Here is a 20,290-nt window from a genome sequence, read left to right as displayed (position 1 = left end):
TTAAGTTCCCTCCCTCCTGCTCACCACTTCCTGCGAGGTGTGGCCTCTGGCTATCCCAGGATGCACCATTCTGCCCACGTCTGACATGACAAAACCCCTCTCTTGGCATCCAGAGCTCCCTAGCCCAATCCAGAGGTGTGGCTACTAAGGGGGCTACATGCCTCTGGAAAACCGGTGTGGCAGCTGGTATCCTCTTTCCTTCCAGAGTGCCAGACTCTACCAATAATAGGGCAGCCCCTCTCCCAAGTGTTCCCTCTATGCTCTTCAAAGGCTGCTTCACCTTTAAGCTCTCCTTTTGGGCCAACACCTCTCTCCCTTGCAGCTTGCTATTGTCTTCGTTCCTGAGAGTCATTTCACTTCTCATGCTGGCAGAAAGCTGTCTCAAGGAGAAACCATTTGTGCAGCCGTGGACGGGCAGAGGGGGATTGAGGGCAACAAAGTGGCAACTTTGAAAAAGTTGCGCAATGCAACAAGTTACATTCATTTCGGCTTGACCATCAAGTAGTGCTTAATGTAATCAGTTGTTTGATACTTTACAATATCAACTTTGTTAGTCCCAGTCAGAAGTTAACAGAGCTGCTGAGGCAGCCTGCAACTCTGCACTTGCCAATAGGGCTACTAGCCTTTTCCCCTGTAAAAACGACAATTGCGGATTTTTACTGTTGGTACTTGTAAAAACATGTTTCACTTTGAAATATACAGAACCTCCCATAGGGCTCAGTAGGCCAGCTTTAGGGGGTGACTTATGTATATTAAAAAGGGAAGATTTGGTTTGCCATGACTTTAAATGGCAACTTCTGTTTCACAGTTTGAAACTGTCCTTCCAGTCTGCAGTTGCAGACTAGGAGCCATATTTTACTCTTATCACACTCATGGAGGCATAATCAGCGTTGCAGTCCCTGGGGTGACCCTCTAACTTACAGGTCCTGGGTACCTGAGCGCCATATACAAAGGACTTACAAGTAAGTTAGCTTATGCTGATTGAATATAAGCCATACAAACATACATAGTTTAAAGTCAGGGTACAGGCAACGAGATCTGGTTAGCAAGCCTCGGTGCACATTGAGTTGAAAAACCAGTCCAAAGTGTTGAGGTGACCATAGAAAACGAAGTATTTCCTTACAACCTCTATTTATTAATTTACTTATTTTCAATTGTTATATGCTCTTTAAGACAAAAGTTTTTACCATAGACACTTTATCTCTTACCTAAACCCTTTGGTTTCTATAGTAGGTTTTTGGTACAGTGTAACTACTTATGTTAATCATGCCACAGAGGGTTTTATGCTGTGCCAGAGCACATAACTTCTTCTGGTATTAGAACAACAGGGGAGTTGCTACATTAGTCCCAAGGGTGGTTTAGGTTAAGTCAAAATTCAAGCAACACCTGGTCAGCCCCTTTCCTATTTAAATCTACCACTGCATGAGTTCCTTCCTTTGCAGATTATAAGCACAGTACTTGAGGGCACAAGCTCTTCAGGGTAGTTTGATCATGCTTTTGAGGCATAGAAACGATCAGGAATTTAATTGCATTTTGTATGCAGTGTCTGGATGAGGTGACAGCTAGCACAGTGTATTGAGCGTATGATGCTACCACACCCCACTCCTGCAGGATCCTAAAGTGCGGCACACATATGTAGAAGGGTCTGTTGATCATCTTTTCTCCTTCCTTTTGGGGAAAGTGGACAGGAGACCTGCTCTCCTTACCTAAGACTCCAGATATTTATTTCTCAGTTTCTCTAACTATGCACATTTTAAGGTTGAATATAGGTTGTCTTCAAACCTTGCTTATTTGTATGTTTTATGGGCTTGTTGGCATTTGCTCAATCCTGCATTAATGTGATCTATTGGGCCGAAAACTATGGACAGTATTAAATGGTACCATATTTTGTAGACAAAAATGGTGCAATTTCCTTTGTAGAAGCTTACTGTAGTGTTCGTAATATTCAAACACAGTTCCCTTCAGCGTCTTAGTGATTTTTGAGTAGGTTATAAATCCCAAATAGTTAAAATCCGGCAACTGTTAGTTGCATGCTCGCATCCTATTTACACGGCTAAGATGTTTGCACTTTTAATCCTGCTGGAAACATAAAGCTTTGCTCACTGACTTTGGACCGCTGCATTATATATATTACTTTTTTAGGTCGAACTAACCAGACATCGGAAGTATCTGATCGCCACAGGCCTATTTTGGGCTTACCAAGACTTGAACGGGCGTACAGTCTGTTTGTTTGTTTGTTTGTTTGTTTATTGAGTTTTATATAGCGCTGGCTAGACCCGGAGGTATCGGAACGCTTTACATAAGGAACAACAGCGAGTTACAGGAATAATAATTTAAACATTTTTCACAGAAATGTCAAAGTGAATGACAAATCATAAGAGGCAGAGAAGGAAAGGGGGGACAAGAATTTGAGTCTAAAAATAGGTGGGGGGGGAAGGGAACCTGAGGGGGGAGGGAGTAAAGGCAGTCAAGCTAAAAGAGAAAAAGGTTTGACTCAAAAGTAAAGGTATCAGAGCGATTAACATAAGGACAAGGTACAGTAATTTAAAAACATTAGTTGCACAGTTTTAACAATGTGAGTGGAAACATCATAGGGTGGGAGAGAAGGTAGAGGGGGACAAGAGTAGTGTTCTGAGAGAGTGTGAGGGGCGAGGAGGGAACCAGAGGGGGGATGGAATTAAGGCAGACCAGAAAGAGGGAGAAAAACATTTAAGGATCGTCAGGGTGAGACCGGAGGAAAGGGGGAAAGGACAGAGGTCGAGCAAGATGGTTGGTCTGGGTCGTGGGAATCGACGGTGGCCAACAACAAAATGGTGGGCTGAACAAAAGTCGAAAGTCCATAAATAAGAGCCAGAGAGCAGAATTTAAGTGTGAATAGTTAGAGGGGGGTACGCAGTTCCAAATCAAAGGCGAGTGGAAGGGTGAAGAGGCGTGCAGGTTCGGGACCACTGGGGCATCGGTGTAGGCAATCCGCTGGTCGTAGCTCCTGCACCCAAATACCTGAAAAGGTCTCTCGGGTCTCAGAAGTCTGAGCCGAGGTGGAGCACATCCAGGCAGACAGCCAGCATGGGGAGGCAGCGAGGCAGCAGCGAGGACTGGAAGGCAGCCGATGAGAAGAGAGCTGCACCAAGGCTGGTCCAGTCATCAGCGGCGACACGCTCCAAGGGATGCCGCAGAGGGAGAAAACAGCAGCAAGATGCCGATGTCCCGGAAGAGTGGAATTTCGCCCGAGCAATCTGACGCCATCCGGAGCCATCCGAAGGTGCCAGAGATGCGCCGAGGCTGGAAAATCATCATGAATCTGCAGCGATTTGCTTGGAGGGAGGCAGCAGAGGCAAAAAAAAAAGCAGCAGCGGGACGAGGGATGCCATGACCCGATGTCCGGCTGGGTAGGTGACGGCCGCAGGAGAAACCCGGGCCAGACTCCTCTTTAGCCGAACCAAGCGGCTCCACCGGGCATCGGCCAGTCTGTGCCCTTTACTTACCGTGGGTTGACTTGATTGTAATTTTCATTTGTTTGCTTCTTACTCAATTACTTGCCTTGTGCCACCCAGTGCTCAATTTAAGCTGATGGTTTTAGATGTTCAACACCAGCACTTCATCATCAACACCAGTGCTTTTCATCAGCACCAACTAAGGATATATTGATTTATGGAAAGATTAAGTAATCTGCCCAGAATTACTGGAGATTAAGGTGATGCGGTGACTCGAACCTGGTTTCCCGGCTCCGAAATCGGCAGCTCTGGCCATTACACCACCTCCTCCCCCCAACTTCCATGGTTAATAGTTGGTTCCGTTTTAGGGGGTGCTAACAGGAGAAGTGGGCTGGTGCAACCAGTATTTATTTTTGTTTACAATCTAACCACTGCCACCATGACCATCTTGTTTGCTTCTCCCCATGCCAAACCTCTCCGACCTCCCCCGTGCTGCTTTCTGGCTCATTTAAGTCTCTCACCACACCCCTGTTTTGCTCTCCCTTGTGTGTTGCTTTGTCCTACCTAGTCCACTCCTTTTTTTATTTTAAATATTTGATTTTTTCGGGTGGAGAGAGCTAAGCAGAAAAGCCAATAGATCCAAAAGGCGAGACCTAGTGGCTTTGTGGTCTTATATTGAAACATTGCAACTCTGAAATGTATTTTTTACGCTCACATAAACATCCTGAAACTCTTTGGTGGGGATAGCCAGGACATATAGGCATGAGTAAACTTTAAATAGAAAACGCATAATCATTGCATTTCACTGGGAGAAACTTTTCTGGTTTTTGTGTTTTTTTCCTTTCCTACGCTAACTACTCATTACTGAACTTCATTGGCAATTAAAATGTGATTTGCTTCTTTTGTTTAGCTCAATTTCTCACAAGTAAACAAACGTGGTTATATTTAATCTTCGCAGGAAATTTTAGTGTGTGGCCATTCCCTGGAAGTGAACATGATCACAAGCTTGGACTTTTTCCTTAGCGTGTCTCAGGTCCAACTTCTACAGCAGTTAATGCAAGTCAACATGGCTGGTCTGGAACCTCCAAGCAAATCCTCTGAGGTACTGAAATAAAGATTTCTAATACAATATCAGTTTTTACCTAAATTGTTTTAAAATATGTTTATTTTGTGTAGATAATATCAAAACAATTTCTCAATTTAGCACTCTCTTGACCATAAGCAAATTTGCACCCTAAATTTCTTCACAATTACACTAAATTTATAAGTTGTTAATGCCAGCGAAGTGCAATTTCATTATTGGCCTTTGGGGGTCAATGACCATTGTGTATTTAAAAGATCTTTACCAGTATTTGCTGAGGACATTAGATCCATGCTTTCACCCCTCATCTTTTGTGACCATTGCGGTGCTTTTTGCTGTGGGAACTTGACATTTTGCTGTTTCTCCTTTAGTTAGTGTCACATGACCGCAACGCTATGGCAATGATAAGTCTTGTGTCTTGTGTTGTGAAATATTTTTTCTTGGTTGATTTGCGCCCTTACTTTACATTCACATGACTAATGGACATTGCGATCGCTCTTATGTTTTGGGGAAAGGCCAACCAAGACGCCACTTACGTTTGTAATGCATGAAGGAGTCATAGAGTGGCATCGTTTCCACTTTTGGGAACCTTTTTCCAAAAAAAGGCAAATGGTTGCACATAGATTTCTGACATCGCATGAGTGCTGGTTTCTGACTATTTAGAATTCACAGAATGTTTCCATTTAACGCCTGGAAACCATGACATTCCAGGATTCAAGGCGCACTCCTGTCAATCTTTTATGAATTCCATTTTTGCATGCAAGGGTATGCCCATGTTTTAAGGTTTCCCTTAATGCCGTCCCTGCTGCCTTTCAGCTTTAGCTACCTCCCATGGAGTCGAAGGGACTCCAGCGACCTTCCGGTACAGCCACCAGCACAGTTACCCCTTTTTCTATTTCCACATATTTTATTTAAAGCTTGGTAGTTATGAGCTTTCATCCACCTCAGATCCGATATGTTTAAGATGTTTACTGCTTTGATGAAAAGCAAATCCTAGTACCGTTCCTGAATCATGTTTAGTTTAAACATGTTATTAATGGTGTTATTATCAGTTACTGTAAGTCAGGCATTACTGTCTTCGTATTTGAATCCCAATACACATTCGGATACGGCTTCAGTCCTCTTTTTGACATTTTCTCCCTTCTCAGATGTTTTTCATGCTTTGCTCGTTTTTTCAAGACCTTTTAGCTTTGATAACTCGCGTGTCAACGATTACACCCATTAATAACAATGTAATCTTACCAGTACATCATGTATGACTCGTTGCACTTTCAATAAGGTGGCTGAGCAGTCAGATAGTGCATCTTTGTGCGTGTTTTCAATTAAAGAATCACATTGGATGCTCTTATCTCCTGTTCTACGATCCTACCCAGGATTACTATTTGCTCTTGGAATTATTATACTCGGACTCCAGGTTTTGCGTGCAGTTTGCATTACTGCATCAGAGTATTGTGTCTAAACATGCGCCTGACATCATTCTGATACTGTTACTTCGTTTGAATTGTTCACTGTCTTTCCTAAAGCGAAGGAATAACATTTGTAAAATGTATAAGTGAAAAGTGTTAATTTGATAGTTCAGTTTTACAAGAGCATGTACTGGTGTCAGACATAAAATGACAAATGGTCACGATCATTGATGGTCATTGGGAAGTCCTGCAAACACATTCCCCAGCCCCCTTAAACACACAGAGGCACTGGACCTGGCCTGTGCAAGAGATTGTCGTACTGTACTGTCCAGGCACACTAAGTATTAGGCAGCATTTCATTGGTTAGGGGGATGAAAAAATGTATGAGGTGCTTCCTCCCCTGGGTGAGAGTCACCAAACTGGTAAAATAACCAAAACAGCACTACCGAGGGTGTTGCAGAAAACAAGTACAATTAGAAGATTTAGAATGCAATTAAAAATAAGATGTTTGAAAGCTAGAATAACCATTGAGAGGAAGCTGTAATTCAAACTCATCACCAACCTTAAAAAAAAAGGCAAAGAAAATAGAGATCTCTGTGTATTGTTGTTGTCCTTTGTCTGTTTTACATAATGTTAGCAAGTAAGATATCAGCAAATACAAACTTTTTGTGTAAATTCTTTGTTGATTTATCGAGTTTGTGAGAGGTAGTCATACTTTTTAAGTCTGGCTTAGAGGCTTCTATAGCTTTGTACCATTCTCATTTTTGACCAAAAAAAGATATATACATGGTCTATCAATCAGCACTCTTCATCCACTGCTATGCTGAAGTGTCGTTCACTTTTAGCTCCCCTCTCTTACCACTTCATACAGAATGAGGGAATGGGTCAGCCTACTTTACTCCCTGGTTGTCTTGCACTGCCCATAGTATAGCTTTACCTGGTCCCGTGTGCACAGCAGTCTGAAAAGGAGTGACACGGCTGTTGTGCCAGGACTGCTAGGCCACTACGTATTGTTATGTTTATCTGATAGAGACTACTAGCCGCAGATTCCTTAACGTAGAATTATCCCCAGTCGTGAGACTGGACCCGGAAAACGTTCTTGCTCAGCATCTCTGCGCGCCGGGGGGCAGTGCCTCACGACTCCGCCCTGACGTCCTCCACGGGCGTGACGTCAGCGAGGTCACATAAGCCCCACCCCGGCGCGCTGACGTCAGTTTGCTTCGGAGAACTTTTCCGCGCCACAACGCGGAGCCATCACAACAAAACTGAGGAGAGCATGGGACCAGCGTGTGAAAAAAACAGAGAAACAAAAAGAGAGAGAGAGAGAGACAAAAGGTGAGGAACAGCACCAGGCGGCACCGAGTCTTCTGGAGGCTACAACAGAAAAGCCAAAGCAGGAAGAGGGCAGACCACCTCTGAGGAACAACTATGCAAGCCAGGTGGTAGCACCAGGCATCACAAAAGTACCAGAAGACCACATCAGTAAAGCCACAGTAGGGAAAGCGTAAAGCACCCCTCCGTGGAGCCACCGTGCCAGCCAAGGCGAGAGCCAGGCTAGAGGCACAAGCAGTGGAAAGCGCTGTAAGAGAGTGTCTTACCAAAATGGCCGACGGTGAAGGAGCTCTTCCTGTGGGCTCCTGAGGTTTGGGATCACCATCGGCGGAAATCCCTGGAAAACCCAGGCCATCGAGCCAATCAAACCAAGCTACTTGTTTAAAATGGTAACTTAGATTATTCTTTACCTGCATCCTGGATTCACCGGACTCACAACACAGAGAAGCTTGAGCCGCGACCCCCCTCACCGGTCACACTGCAGTGTTCCCGGACCTCTCTACTTCCGAACGTGGGCCAGCGGACTGCCTCTGCACCAGGGATCCCCCGAGGCTACCCTCGCTTCGGCAGGCACAGAGCGACGTCACTGACGACAATAGGACCAGGAAGCTGACCGACCACAGGGGAGGCCTTTCATCACCTGGCACCCTCTTCCATCGGACCAGAGACTTGCCTGGGTCCGGTGTAGATCGTGGTGTTCCTGCGCCGTCGTCCTGCCGAGGTCCACCTTGCTGGGGTCATTTTTTGCAGGGCTCCGCTGGCTGGGGCTGCCGCTGCTTCATGGAGGCGACCGATTTCTCTGGCCCGGGATTGCGGCCTCTCTCGACAGCTAGCCTAGGGAGAGTGGATCAGGCCCCGGATCAATGCCTTGCATGACTGTTGGCGGCGGGGTGTGGTTCGGGCCCAGGCGTCTTTCTCCCTCGATGGAAGGCCCAAGGAAAGTGGTTCTGGCCCCGGAGATGCCCTCTTTCCTGTTTGGGGGCAGTCGCAGTCTCTTGGGGGCGACAGGTCTCGAGGAGTCCTCCTAGCTGCAGGGGCCCATTGCCTCGTTGCGTGCCGAATTGCTGCCTCCCACAACCACAGGCCGCTGAGACTGAGTCAGGCTCCGAAGGAGCCCTCCTTGATGGGCGCACTCTGGAAGCGGTTCGGAAGTGCTAATCACTTTTCCGCTGCCACGCCAGAAACATCCTGAGGCGGCAAACCATCATGCGAGCTTGTCACGGAACCTCTTCCCTCCACCCCTCCCGATCGTTCTCTGTCTCCGGCTCTGAGGGGGGAGGCCTCTTCTCACCACTCCAGCAGCAACCGGACCGGCCCACCCCTAGCTCCTGATGTCCCAGATCCAACGGAGCTCCCTCAACACTTCTCTGAGGGGCCTGATTGTAGGCTACAGACCGGCATCCGAAAAATAAATAGGTAAGGGTTGTGCCCTCGCCCCTCCTGACCCGTCCTGACTACAATAGACTCCTCGTGGGCCCAACTCCTCAATTCTACTCCCCCACAGACTATTGATATTGGATTTAATCATTTTTGCTGTATGAGGGTTAATCAGCACTGAAACCCCATTTTGGGCTCCATCCTCTGACTCCCTTTTCAAAATGGCAGGTTAAAACCACATACACGGAAACAGAAGAAGGACCAACACACCTGACACAGATGCATAGAAAGAGACAGAGGACTACGTACTCACCTCATTCTTCTTTTTAAAATCAGGAAGGAATAGGACCTAACACCCCACTCTGCCTATGGATAGGGACATAGGACAACCTCCCAACAAGTAAAAATACAGGGAAAGAGTTATAGGATCAACCTCTGACCTGAGTCATCATCTCTAAGTAATCATCTTATTTATCATGTTTGTTTACCTATTTAATTTGCTCCATATTAGCGATGTAATCTGTTTTGTTATCTAATCTGCTCTTGATTTTAATTCCTCGCTTGTTTACCCTACTTCCTTATCTTATTGTGTTTGTTTACCTATTTAATTTGCTCCATATTAGCGATGTAATCTGTTTTTGCTATATAATCTGCTCCTGATTTTAATTCCTCGCTTGTTTACCCTACTTCCTTATCTTGCCCCTTTTTTAATCATCATATTTATCGTGCTTGTTTACCTATTTCAATCTTTTAAATATTAGTGATGTAATCTGTTTTGCTATCTAATCTGCTCCTGATTTTAACTCCTCTCCTGTTTAACCCTACCTCCTTACCTTGCCCCTATTTTTCTACCCCCCCACTCTCCCAGCCCCCCCCCCCCTTGGCTCCCAATCCTCCTCTCCTCCTCTACCCACCATCGCCTTAATTTCCCTCTCTTCACTCTGTCTTCCTCCCACGTCCACCCAACATGCCCCTTCACAGCACTGACCATCACCCCCAGGACCATAATCTCTCTAAACATGACCCCAACTCCTGGACCATTCTCTACCCCCCAAATCTCTCCATACATGCAAGGAGAAACTTCAAACATAAACTCCTCATCCGTAACCCTGAAACATTCATTGTTGATAACTACCTAAGCCTCACCTCCCCCATTATTACCAACTACATCTTTTACTCCAAACGCCCTTCCAAATGGAAGAGCATCTTCCTTCAACACCTCCCTATCTCTAAATCAACCAAAATACCATATGGATTCAAAATATCCACCGCTCCCTCCCTAGCCTTTCATGGTGATATTGATATCCATCTTCAAAACAGGTAACATCCTCATACAAGCCACGCCATCCCACCTTTCCATCTTTGAACACCACTTCAGCACTATGTCTCTCCTCCTTAACCACTCAGCGACTAACACTCCTCATCCCCAAACAAATAGCACCCCCCAAACCTCTTCCTCCCCCCGCTCTACCTCCTCTCTCAACCAACCAGCTAACACCAGCCTCCAAAAATGGACCTCACCATCTCCCTCCCTGGACCCCCCTACTGATAACGACTTCCCCCATCCCCAATTACCTACTTCTTATCCCCCACTAATCTCCCTCTGTCCCCCAACCTCCTGAACCCTTACTCCTCTGACCCCTCCTTGAATACTGGTAGCCCCAAATCCCTGTCACCTACTTATCATTAGCCTCCCCCTGACCCCCCCAACCTCCCTCCCCCCAACCCACCCACTCACGTACTCCACCGCCCTTTCCCTTCAATCACCTAACACAACTCCTCACCCCACTACTCCTACCCATCCGTACACCCTCTGCTCCTCCCCATCCTCTCTATCCTCCCCCCTCAGGCTCTACCTACCCCACCTCCCAACCCCTCACCCCAACCCCCAATAAACACACATCCCCCTCACACCAATATATCCATTTCTCACTCGCTCCATGCCCTTTTATCCTCTCTGGCCACATCACCTGAAGGTATGTGCCCCCTGTATAACCTAACCCCTCCACTCACACTTAACAGCTCCACCAACCCTCACTCCATACCAACTACCCTATCTCCCCCCTCACACAGCAGGCCACCATCCGCAACTAATCTAGACCACTCCCTATCCCCAGATCATATTCCTCCCTCCTCCTATGCCCCTTCAGTCCTTCCTTGTACCCGGATTGCCCCGAGCCTACACAACATCAAACTCGACCTATCTACTTTGACTACCGAACCCCTCACTCCTCCCAGCCCCATCACCCCTCCCAGCCCCATCACCCCTCACCCCACACCATCTCCCCCCTCACACATTAGTCCACCCTCTGCAAATAACACAGACCTCGCCCTCCCGATACCTCCCCTCTCCTTAATTGCCCAGATCCTACACAACATTGAACGTGACCTATCTAATTTAACGGAATTTGCCCGACTCAGAAAAGATTTTTTCTTCCACAGCACCAGAACCCTCCCTCACCATAAAACCCCTATCCTCCCTCCCTCAAATATCCCTAACACCAAACACAACCTTTGGAGATCGCTCCCTCTCCGCTGCCGTACTCCTAGACCTCTCCGCACCTCGAACCATCTCTCCCCGTCCGACCTCGCCGACCTATGCAACTCCTACCTTCCTAATGTACCAACCACCAACCCTCCACTCCCCTACGCCCACATCCCTGTTATCACAGGGACAAATAGAACCCCCTCTTCCCCCGCTTCCCCCAGACCACCGCCCCAACTCACGTTGATCCACTCTTGCCCACCCTCCATACACAACCCCACACCACTGAAGTGCATGCTCGTTAACTGTCGCTCCGCTGTCCTACACGCCACGGAAATCTCGGAAACTATCCTGAGTGAATCCATTGATATTGCATTCCTCACAGAAACCTGGCTAAATGACCACTCAACGAGCATACTTGACCTACTCTTTCCCCCGGGATACTCTATTCTTTGAAAAGCTAGACCAAACAGAGTTGGGGGTGGGCTAGCCATTATCTTCAAAAATGAACTTCAGATTTCCCTTGTCATTAACCCAGGCTACTACTCCTGCGAATACCTGGAATTAGAACTGTCAACTCAAAACTCCCTCCCAATTCGTCTACACAACATCTATCGCCCCCGGGACCACCACAGCCCTTCATTGAGGACTTATGGCGCAATCAGCATTATCCAACTCAAAAAATCTCTTTCTTGGGCATCTTAACCTCCAACGAAGATCTGACCTCCGTGACCAATATCATCCCCATTGACTGGTCCGACCATCACCTTATACTGTTCACCATTGCTACCTCAGCAAACCTCCCTGCCTCTAAAACTACCAGACCTAAGAATTTGACCAGAAACCTAAAATGTATCCCCCCAGGTGTTCTCCAATCTAAACTCCAAGCTCAACTTCTTCTCATTCCCCCCTCACAAAATGCGAATGAGCTCACTGAACTCTTTAACAATACTGTCACAGGTATTCTTGACCAACTGGCCCCGCCTAAACTCAAAAACCAAAGAAACACCACCTCAAACTCTTTGTTTAATACAGAGATAAATAATGAAAGACGGGCACTCAAACTGTCGGAAACAACCTGGAGACACCATCACTCACCCTCCCATCATGCACTTCCCAGACGTGCTAGATCCACGTACAAAAAACACTTCCTCAAGGAAAAGGCATCCTTCTTCCGCACTCAACTTGATCGTGCTAAAAACAGACCCAGGGAACTCTTCAAAATCATCCGAAACCAAGCTTCCCCCGCACCTCCAAATATGACAGCCTCCTCAGACAGATGTGAAGAAATTGCCCACTTCTTCTCGGAAAAAAATGCCAAAATTGATCAATCCTTCCTTCCCACACAACTACCTTCCAACTCCCAATGCAATCTTGTCCTCACCTCTAATGCCTACTCCACATCCCCCTTCCAACTGACCCTTTCTCTCCTCTGCCCACTATCCTACCACTCCCCAGCGACCCTCCTCACCCACCCATTTCCCTACCCCCCTACCACTCCACAGGCCTCTCACCTACCACATCTCCAGTAACCAACTCCCCTAAATCACAACTTGAGAACAATTCCTCCTTGCTCAACTTCCTCCCCGTCACTGAGCTATAAGTCCTCAAAATAATTGTCAATCTTAAACCGTCCTCCCACACAAAAGACCCCGTACCCTCTAACCTTGTCCCTGCCCTTAAGCACATCATCACCCCATTCTGAACCAAAATCATCAACACCTCTCTCTCCATGGGCTGTGTCCCCACCTCCCTGCAACTTTGACAAATCTCGCTCATAATCAAAAACCCCAATGCTGACCCCAATGACCTAAATAATCTCCGCCCCATCACTAACCTCCCCCTTCTCTCAAAGGTCCTTGAAAAATGTGTCCTACTACAACTAGACAAATACATCGAAAACTTCAACCTACTCGACCCCTTTCAATCTGGCTTCAGGAAAGGCTACAGCACCGAAACGGCAATGCTCAATGTCATAGATGACATCCATCAATCACTTGACAATGGTGAGACCTGCCTTCTTATCCTTCTTGATCTCTCCGCAGCGTTCGATACAGTCAACCATTCAGCCCTACTTAATGTGCTTAGGACCCGTTTTGGCCTTAATGGTACCGCCTACAAATGGTTAATCTCTTACCTACAACACCGAACTCAGCAAATCAAAATTCAAAACTGTCTCTCTAACCCCACTCCCGTCTCCCTTGGAGTCCCCTAAGGATCTATTCTCTCTTCCTCCTTCTTTAACCTCTTTATGGAACCCCTCACCCTCATCCTTAATCAAGCAGGCATCAATTACCACCTCTACGCGGATGACACCCAAATCTATTACAAGATTAAAACTCAGGCTAACATCTTACACCTGAACAACACCCTTACCAAGATCCAAACCTGGTTCCATTTCAATCATCTCAAACGTAACCCTAATAAAACCGAAATCATTCTCTTCTCCCCCAAAAATAACCCTCTCCCCGTTCAATCATGGATTTCTGACCTTAATGCACTCAACTGCTCACTCACCCTGTCCAACTCTGTCAAATCTCTTGGCAGCTCTATCGACAACACCCTAACCCTTAACGTTCACATCAAAAACTCTGCCAAAGGAGCCCTCTTCACTCTCCGTCACCTCAAGAAAATCAAACCATTCATACCCACCGATGATTTTAAACTTGTAGTTCAGTCACTTGTTCTGTCACGTATTGATTATGGTAACGCCATCCTCAACGGAATCTCCAAGGTACACCTTGCTCCAATCAAAGCTGTGCTCAACCTTGCTGCCAGGCTCATCACGGACTGCAAACGCTTCGATCATATATCCCCGGCTCTCAAATCTCTTAAATGGCTCCCTATCAAAGGTAGATCTGCCTATAAAACCGCCTGCATTACTCATAAAGTCCTCCACCAAAGCACTCTGCAGTACCTCTCAAAGAAACTCCTCATTGCGGGCTCCACTCGACCTCTGAGAAGCACCAACACCCTCCTCCTTAATCCCACCTCTGCATAAAAAGAAAGCCACACAATCTCGCTCCTTCTCTGACAATGCCCCTACTATCTGGAATGCCCTCCCAAAAAACCTGCGCTGTAATCCCTCCTATTCAAGTTTAAAAAAAGACCTCAAAAGCCACCTCCTCAATTATTATTGGGGATCCTAACCTGTGTCCTACACCTGATCTCTTATCACCATACTATATTTGTTCAGTAATATATGTCCTTTTTCCTGTACACCATCTGTCTAATTACTTGAAATGTATAGCTCCAGCCCCTGTTTATCTATCTTGATTTGCATAATGCTCATGTTGTTTTTACTTTGTATATTTCAAATTTTTGTTGCTTTACCTTTCATATGCTTTTATACCATATTTGCCTTATACTATCCCTATCTTGTAAAGCGCTTTGATACCTTTGGGTCTAGCCAGCGCTATATAAAACTTTCAAAATAAATAAAGAGAAAGAGACTGCAACCATAGACCACACAGCAAAGGGCCACAAGCCCGAAACAGAGGAGCAACAGCGAGCCACCCCCAGCCTACACAGTCAAGGAGGACCAGAGCCTCTGAAAGGAGCAGGAGGCAAAGGACAGGCAAAAGAACCCCCAGCTTAGAGGACAGCAAGGGGATCAGAAATCGTAACAACAAAGGGAAAAGAGCAAAAGCAGGCCCCCTACACTGAAGAGAACCCAACTGGAGGGAAGCCAGACAGGCAGAAAATGAAAAGGACCCCCACAGAAGACAAGCCACCCAGAGGGAGGCGAGTGCAGAAAACCAAGCTGAGGGTCCTCGCAGAACGGGGAGGAAGGGTTGGTCGTGAAGGAATCTGCATCTAGAAAAGGAGTGACACGGCTGTTGTGCCAGGACTGCTGGGCCACTACGTATTGTTATGTTTATCTGATAGAGACTACTAGCCACAGATTCCTTAACGTAGAATTATCCCCAGGCGTGAGATTGGACCCGGAAAACTTTCTTGCTCAACATCTCTGCGCGCCGTTGGGCAGTGCCTCGCGACTCCGCCTCGACGTCCTCCGCGGGCGTGATGTCAGCGAGGTCACATGAGCCCCGGCATGCTAAGGTCAGTTTTCTTCTTTCCCGCGTGCAACGCGGATCCGGATCGTGTTCCTGGCCTGTTTCAGGCCTTCTTTTTCCGCTTTGAGTGTTTTTCTTGGGAGCAGTGTGCGAATGCCTTCGGCCTTCAAGACGTGCTTGTCTTGCGCGCGCCAGATGTCATTGACGGATCCTCACCCCATCTGCATGTGGTGGTTGGGGGAGCACCACGACTCCACAGACTGTGAGGCGTGTCTGCAAATGAAGCCGAAGTCCCGGCGGGAGCGCCGGATGAAACTCCATTTGGCACTCATGTCCAGGTCGGCATCGGCGCCGCGTCCATCCCCCGCGGACGGCTTCAAGAACCGCTGCTTCTGTAGTAGGGGGATCTCTGTGTATAGTCATAATCTAGTGAATAGTCCCGCCCATGTGCGTGGACCCCGGAGCACTAAAAAATAATCTCTAAAGGTGACAAATCATGCAGACCTGCATACACCTTTAAGAGAGAATTTAATTTAAAGACAGATAATGCAGCCTATACCCACAGGCTACACTGTCCAGTACTTCAACTAGAATTCCACCAACATCCACAAACAGCACTGCCTGTCCAGCTTTTCTCCACATAGGAAAAAACCCTGCCTCTACCAGCAAAAGCCTCTGGAATGATAGAGAGGAAGGAGTGGACAGACAAGCCCCATAGGCTGCCATTATGTGGCTTAGAACAGGATACTGTGCCTTTAAGAAAACTTTCCAGATTTCCAGAACTTTCCCCAGTATCCCAGAATGCCCAGCAGGTCCCTTTTACTTTCAGTTCTTTTTTCCGGCTCCTGCTAGCAGGACCCTGGAGCATTGAGCTCTCCCCTTTTCAAGGGTCTATTGTAGTTTTTGTCAATTTTTGTCACTTTTTCAAGTGCTTAGTGGCTGGTACTGTCAACATGCCTGGCTTGTTCGACAAGTGCCCGGAGTGTGGTAGAAAAAAGGCTAAAACAGATCCACACGAGGTGTGTATAGGTTGCCTTCCCCAGTCCCACGTGCCTGAAGACTGTGAAATCTGCCACTCGTTCTCAGCCAGGACCCTGAGGGACAGAATGAAGATCAGGCTTCAAGTCCTGGAGGAGGGAAGGCTGAAGGCACCAGGTGGGTCTGGAGGGGCTGATTTGGCCCATACTGAGGCCTCTGGGGGGCTCCCCAGGGGCAGGAAGACCAGTAAGCGTCCCCACTCCCCGTCGAGGGCGTCGACGGCGGCATCGAGGGGGATGACTACCATCTGTTCGCCGTCTCCCCAGGGCTCTGGGGAGAAGCGGCGTCGACGGTCGACGTCGAAGGACCTGAACAGGCCGCCGTCTACGACATCGGCATCTTCTGCGACGTCGACGTCGCCGTCCAGCAGTCGGCGTCGAGATCGGACCCGGCGTCGGCGCTCGCCGTCGAGGGGAGATCGCCGTTCGCCGTCGGTGAAGAGGAGACGGTCGACGTCGCCGTCGAAGAGAGGTTCGACGTCGAGACGATCGACGTCAAGAAGATCGCCGTCGAGACGAAGATCGCCGTCGAGGCGCAGATCGCCGTCGAGGCGCAGATCGCCGTCGAGACGAAGATCGCCATCGAGGCGAAGATCGCCGTCGAGGCGAAGATCGCCGTCGAGGAAGAGAGAGTCATCGGGATCGGTGTACTCTGTGGTGTATACGCCTCCTCGGATGCCTACGCCACCGCCTCCTCCACCACCTCCGACTCCGCCTCCACCACCACCGCCAACACCACCGCCACCACCACCGCCACCTCCACCGCCACCACCGCCTCCGCATCCGCAGCCAGCGCCACTGCCTCCGCCGCCCCCACCTCGTTCGTTACCACGCACTCCGTTGGGGCCGCCGGCAGTTCCTCCGCGGTCGGTTTCCCTTCCGAGGTACCCGACTCCGCCGCAGGGGACTCCGAGGCCGCGACATCCGCGGTCGCCGGGACCGGCTAGACCAGCGGGCAGACCGAAGCCGAAGAGGTCGCGCTCCCGCTCTCTCAGGAGGAGAAGATCGCGTAGCCATGGACGGTCGGACGACGCCGTAGGAGGCACAGGTCCGGGTCGCACACGCGGTCCTCGACCAGAGATTTTTCCCCGACGCTGTCGGACTCGCCGGGGACTAGGGTGTCTCCGGTGGACGATTTGGTCTCTTTCCAAGAGGTGCTGTTGAGAGGGGCAGCAAAGTTGAGTATCACGGTGACGGTTCCAACACCCACGACGTCCGTGATATTCAAGACACTTCATAAGAAACATCTGTCTCGCCCTCTACTGCCTCTTGTACCAGGACTGGTGGAGCCCGCGTTGGAGCTGTTCCTCACTCCCGCGGTGACGAAAGCCGTCCCCTCCAGACTCATGAAAAAGTATAGGGCCCCGGAGTCGGACCCTACCTTTTTGAGGGTGGACCCGAAGCCGGATTCGGTCATCGTGACGGCGGCGAGGAAACAACATGCGACCGCTCCTTCATCGACGGTCCCGCCTGACAAAGAAAGCCGCTGGCTGGATTCTGCGGGCAGGAAGGTGTGTGGGACCGCCGCCACCACCATGAAGGCGGCGAGTGCAGGGGCTTTGTTGGGGCGTTACGACCGGGCCCTGTGGGAGTCCCTGCAGCAGTATGCGGACCTGCTGCCCCGGGACAGGAAGGAGGACTTCTTGGAAACAGTGCGTGAGGGCATGCTGGTATCGAATCAGGTGATCGGCGCGACGGCGGATGTCTCCTTGTTGGCCGCCCACGCCTACTGTCATGGCGTCCACCAGAGGCGGCATTCGTGGCTGCGCCTGACGTCCCTCAAACCAGAGGCACAGCACAGAGTGGCCAACCTGCCCTTCTCGGGGGAAACCCTGTTTGGAAAACATGCGGATGATGAGATGGCCCGCATGAAGGCGGAGGCGGAAACCCTGACGGCCGTCGGGTTGGAGAAGGCTGAGAAGAAGAAGCGCCCGTTCCAGAGGCGGTTCGGGTCTACGGGCAGAGGGCGTGGGCAGGGTTCGGGACAGCAGCAGCACCAACAGCAGCAGTTCCGGAAGCCCTTCCAGAAACGCCAGAGGGGTAGAGGAGGCCAGCAGGCGGCTACCACTACCAAGGGCCCGGCCGGGTCTCGGCCCTGAACGACTACTTCCCCCTCAACCGTTACCCACTCCAGTGGGGGGAAGCATTCAACTTTTTCCGGCAGAGTGGAGAAAAATTACTCAGGACAAGTGGGTGCTGAATATTGTTTGCAATGGATACAGTCTTCGGTTTATCAGCCCGCCTCCAGCGATTCCGCCGGTCAGCTCTCAGTTCCAGCTGGGAGAGCTCCAGGCGGAGGCAGACATCTTGTTGAGAAAAAAGGCGGTAGAAGAGGTACCTCTGTCTCAAAGGGGAAGAGGTCTGTACTCTCGGTTCTTCCTCGTTCGCAAGAAGGACAAGAACGAGTTCAGGCCCATTCTGGATTTGCGACAGGCAAACAAATGGATTCGCAGAGAGAAGTTTTGCATGCTATCGTTGCATCAGATTTACCCTCAGCTGCAACGGGGAGACTGGCTCTGTGCCATAGATCTACAGGATGCGTACTTCCATGTGCCCATAGCACGGAAGCACAGGAAGTTCCTGCGATTCCAAGTCGGCGCCAATCACTATCAATACACAGTACTGCCATTCGGGCTAAAGTCTGCGCCCAGGACCTTCTCGAAGTGCATGGCGGTGGTAGCGGCACATCTGCGAAGGAACAAGGTGTTTGTCTACCCGTATCTGGACGATTGGCTGATCAAGGCATCATCCTACTCGGAAGCGCAAGAACACTTCCGGTGGACGTGCGCTCTCTTGCACAAGCTGGGGTTACACGTCAACATGTCCAAATCGGTCCCGACTCCGGTCCAGTACATACAGTACCTGGGAGCCTCCATCGATACGCGGTCAGCAAGCGTGTCTCCTTCGGTGGAGAGACGGTTATCACTCCTTCGGAAGGTTCAGGACCTCAGGACTGCTCCATCGACGACAGTGAGGAAGGTGTCTTCACTACTGGGATCGATGGCCTCCTGTATCTTCCTCACGCCTCACGCACGGCTACACATGAGACCACTGCAGGAGTGCTTGGAGGATCAGTGGGATCAGAGGACAGGTTCTTGGGACGACAAGATACGACTGTCTCTACATGCTCTTCAGTCTCTGAAGTGGTGGTGTACGGCGGAAAACCTCCTCAAGGGGGTTCCCTTCCACAAGGACATTCCCACGAAGAGTGTCGTGACGGATGCGTCTCTCCAAGGCTGGGGAGCGCATTCCGGGGACTTGCAGATTCAAGGAAAGTGGTCTCCTTTGGAATCGACGTACCACATCAATTTCCTGGAACTCAGATCTGTCTTCCTGGCACTGAAGGCCTTCCTTCCAGGCCAACTCGCTGCTGATACAGACGGACAATACAACCACGATGTATTACCTCAACAAGCAGGGGGGGTCGAGGTCGCGCAGGAGGCGCAGGCGATCTGGCACTGGCTTCTGGCCCGAGGACTGACGATTACGGCCACGCATCTGCCAGGGGTGCAGAATGCCCAGGCGGACGCCTTGAGCAGGCTGATTCAGGAAAACCACGAATGGGTCATAAATGACGAAGTACTAGGAGAAGTCTTCGCAAGGTGGGGGACTCCAGACGTAGATCTGTTCGCCACCGCCGAAAACAGCAAATGCCGAGACTTCGCATCCAGGTACTACCAGCGGGGGACGCTGGGGAATGCGTTATGGATCGATTGGTCGAACAGCTTTCTGTACGCTTTTCCACCCATTCCCCTGATTCCGGCAGTGCTCATCAAGCTGTCCCAGTCCAGGGCGCGGATGATCCTGATCGCCCCGGAATGGCCCAGGCAGTGGTGGTTCACGGACCTACTTCACCGGTCTCTCCTTTCTCGCATACGGTTGCCGTGCAGGCCGGACCTTCTCACGAAGTTCGGGGGGCGGATGGTGCACCCCAACCTCTCGTCTTTGAGTTTGGCGGCATGGCTCCTGAAATAGTGCAATATGGCCATCTGAATCTACCAGACGATTGTATGGACATACTGAAGGAGTCTAAACGACCTTCCACTAGGACATCCTATGCCTACAAGTGGAAGAGGTTCTGTATCTGGTGTAAGTCCAAGAACTTTGATCCGACGACATGTA

General features: G+C 49.4%; 1 protein-coding gene across 1 annotated transcript in view; it reads left to right on the top strand.

Annotated features, from left to right (window-relative positions):
• VPS13B (vacuolar protein sorting 13 homolog B) overlaps positions 1–20,290 on the top strand; it is a 2,934,705-nt gene that overhangs the window by 1,813,813 nt on the left and 1,100,602 nt on the right. Inside the window, exon 33 of the mRNA XM_085605186.1 lies at positions 4,393–4,536. Coding sequence (XP_085461312.1) covers positions 4,393–4,536 — 144 coding nt within the window. The remainder of the gene's footprint in view (positions 1–4,392; positions 4,537–20,290) is intronic.

Source organism: Triturus cristatus, chromosome 5_1 (assembly GCF_964204655.1).
Source record: "Triturus cristatus chromosome 5_1, aTriCri1.1, whole genome shotgun sequence".
In the NCBI taxonomy this organism is placed as follows: Eukaryota; Metazoa; Chordata; class Amphibia; order Caudata; family Salamandridae; genus Triturus; species Triturus cristatus.
This window is presented reverse-complemented; position numbering and strand designations above follow the sequence as displayed.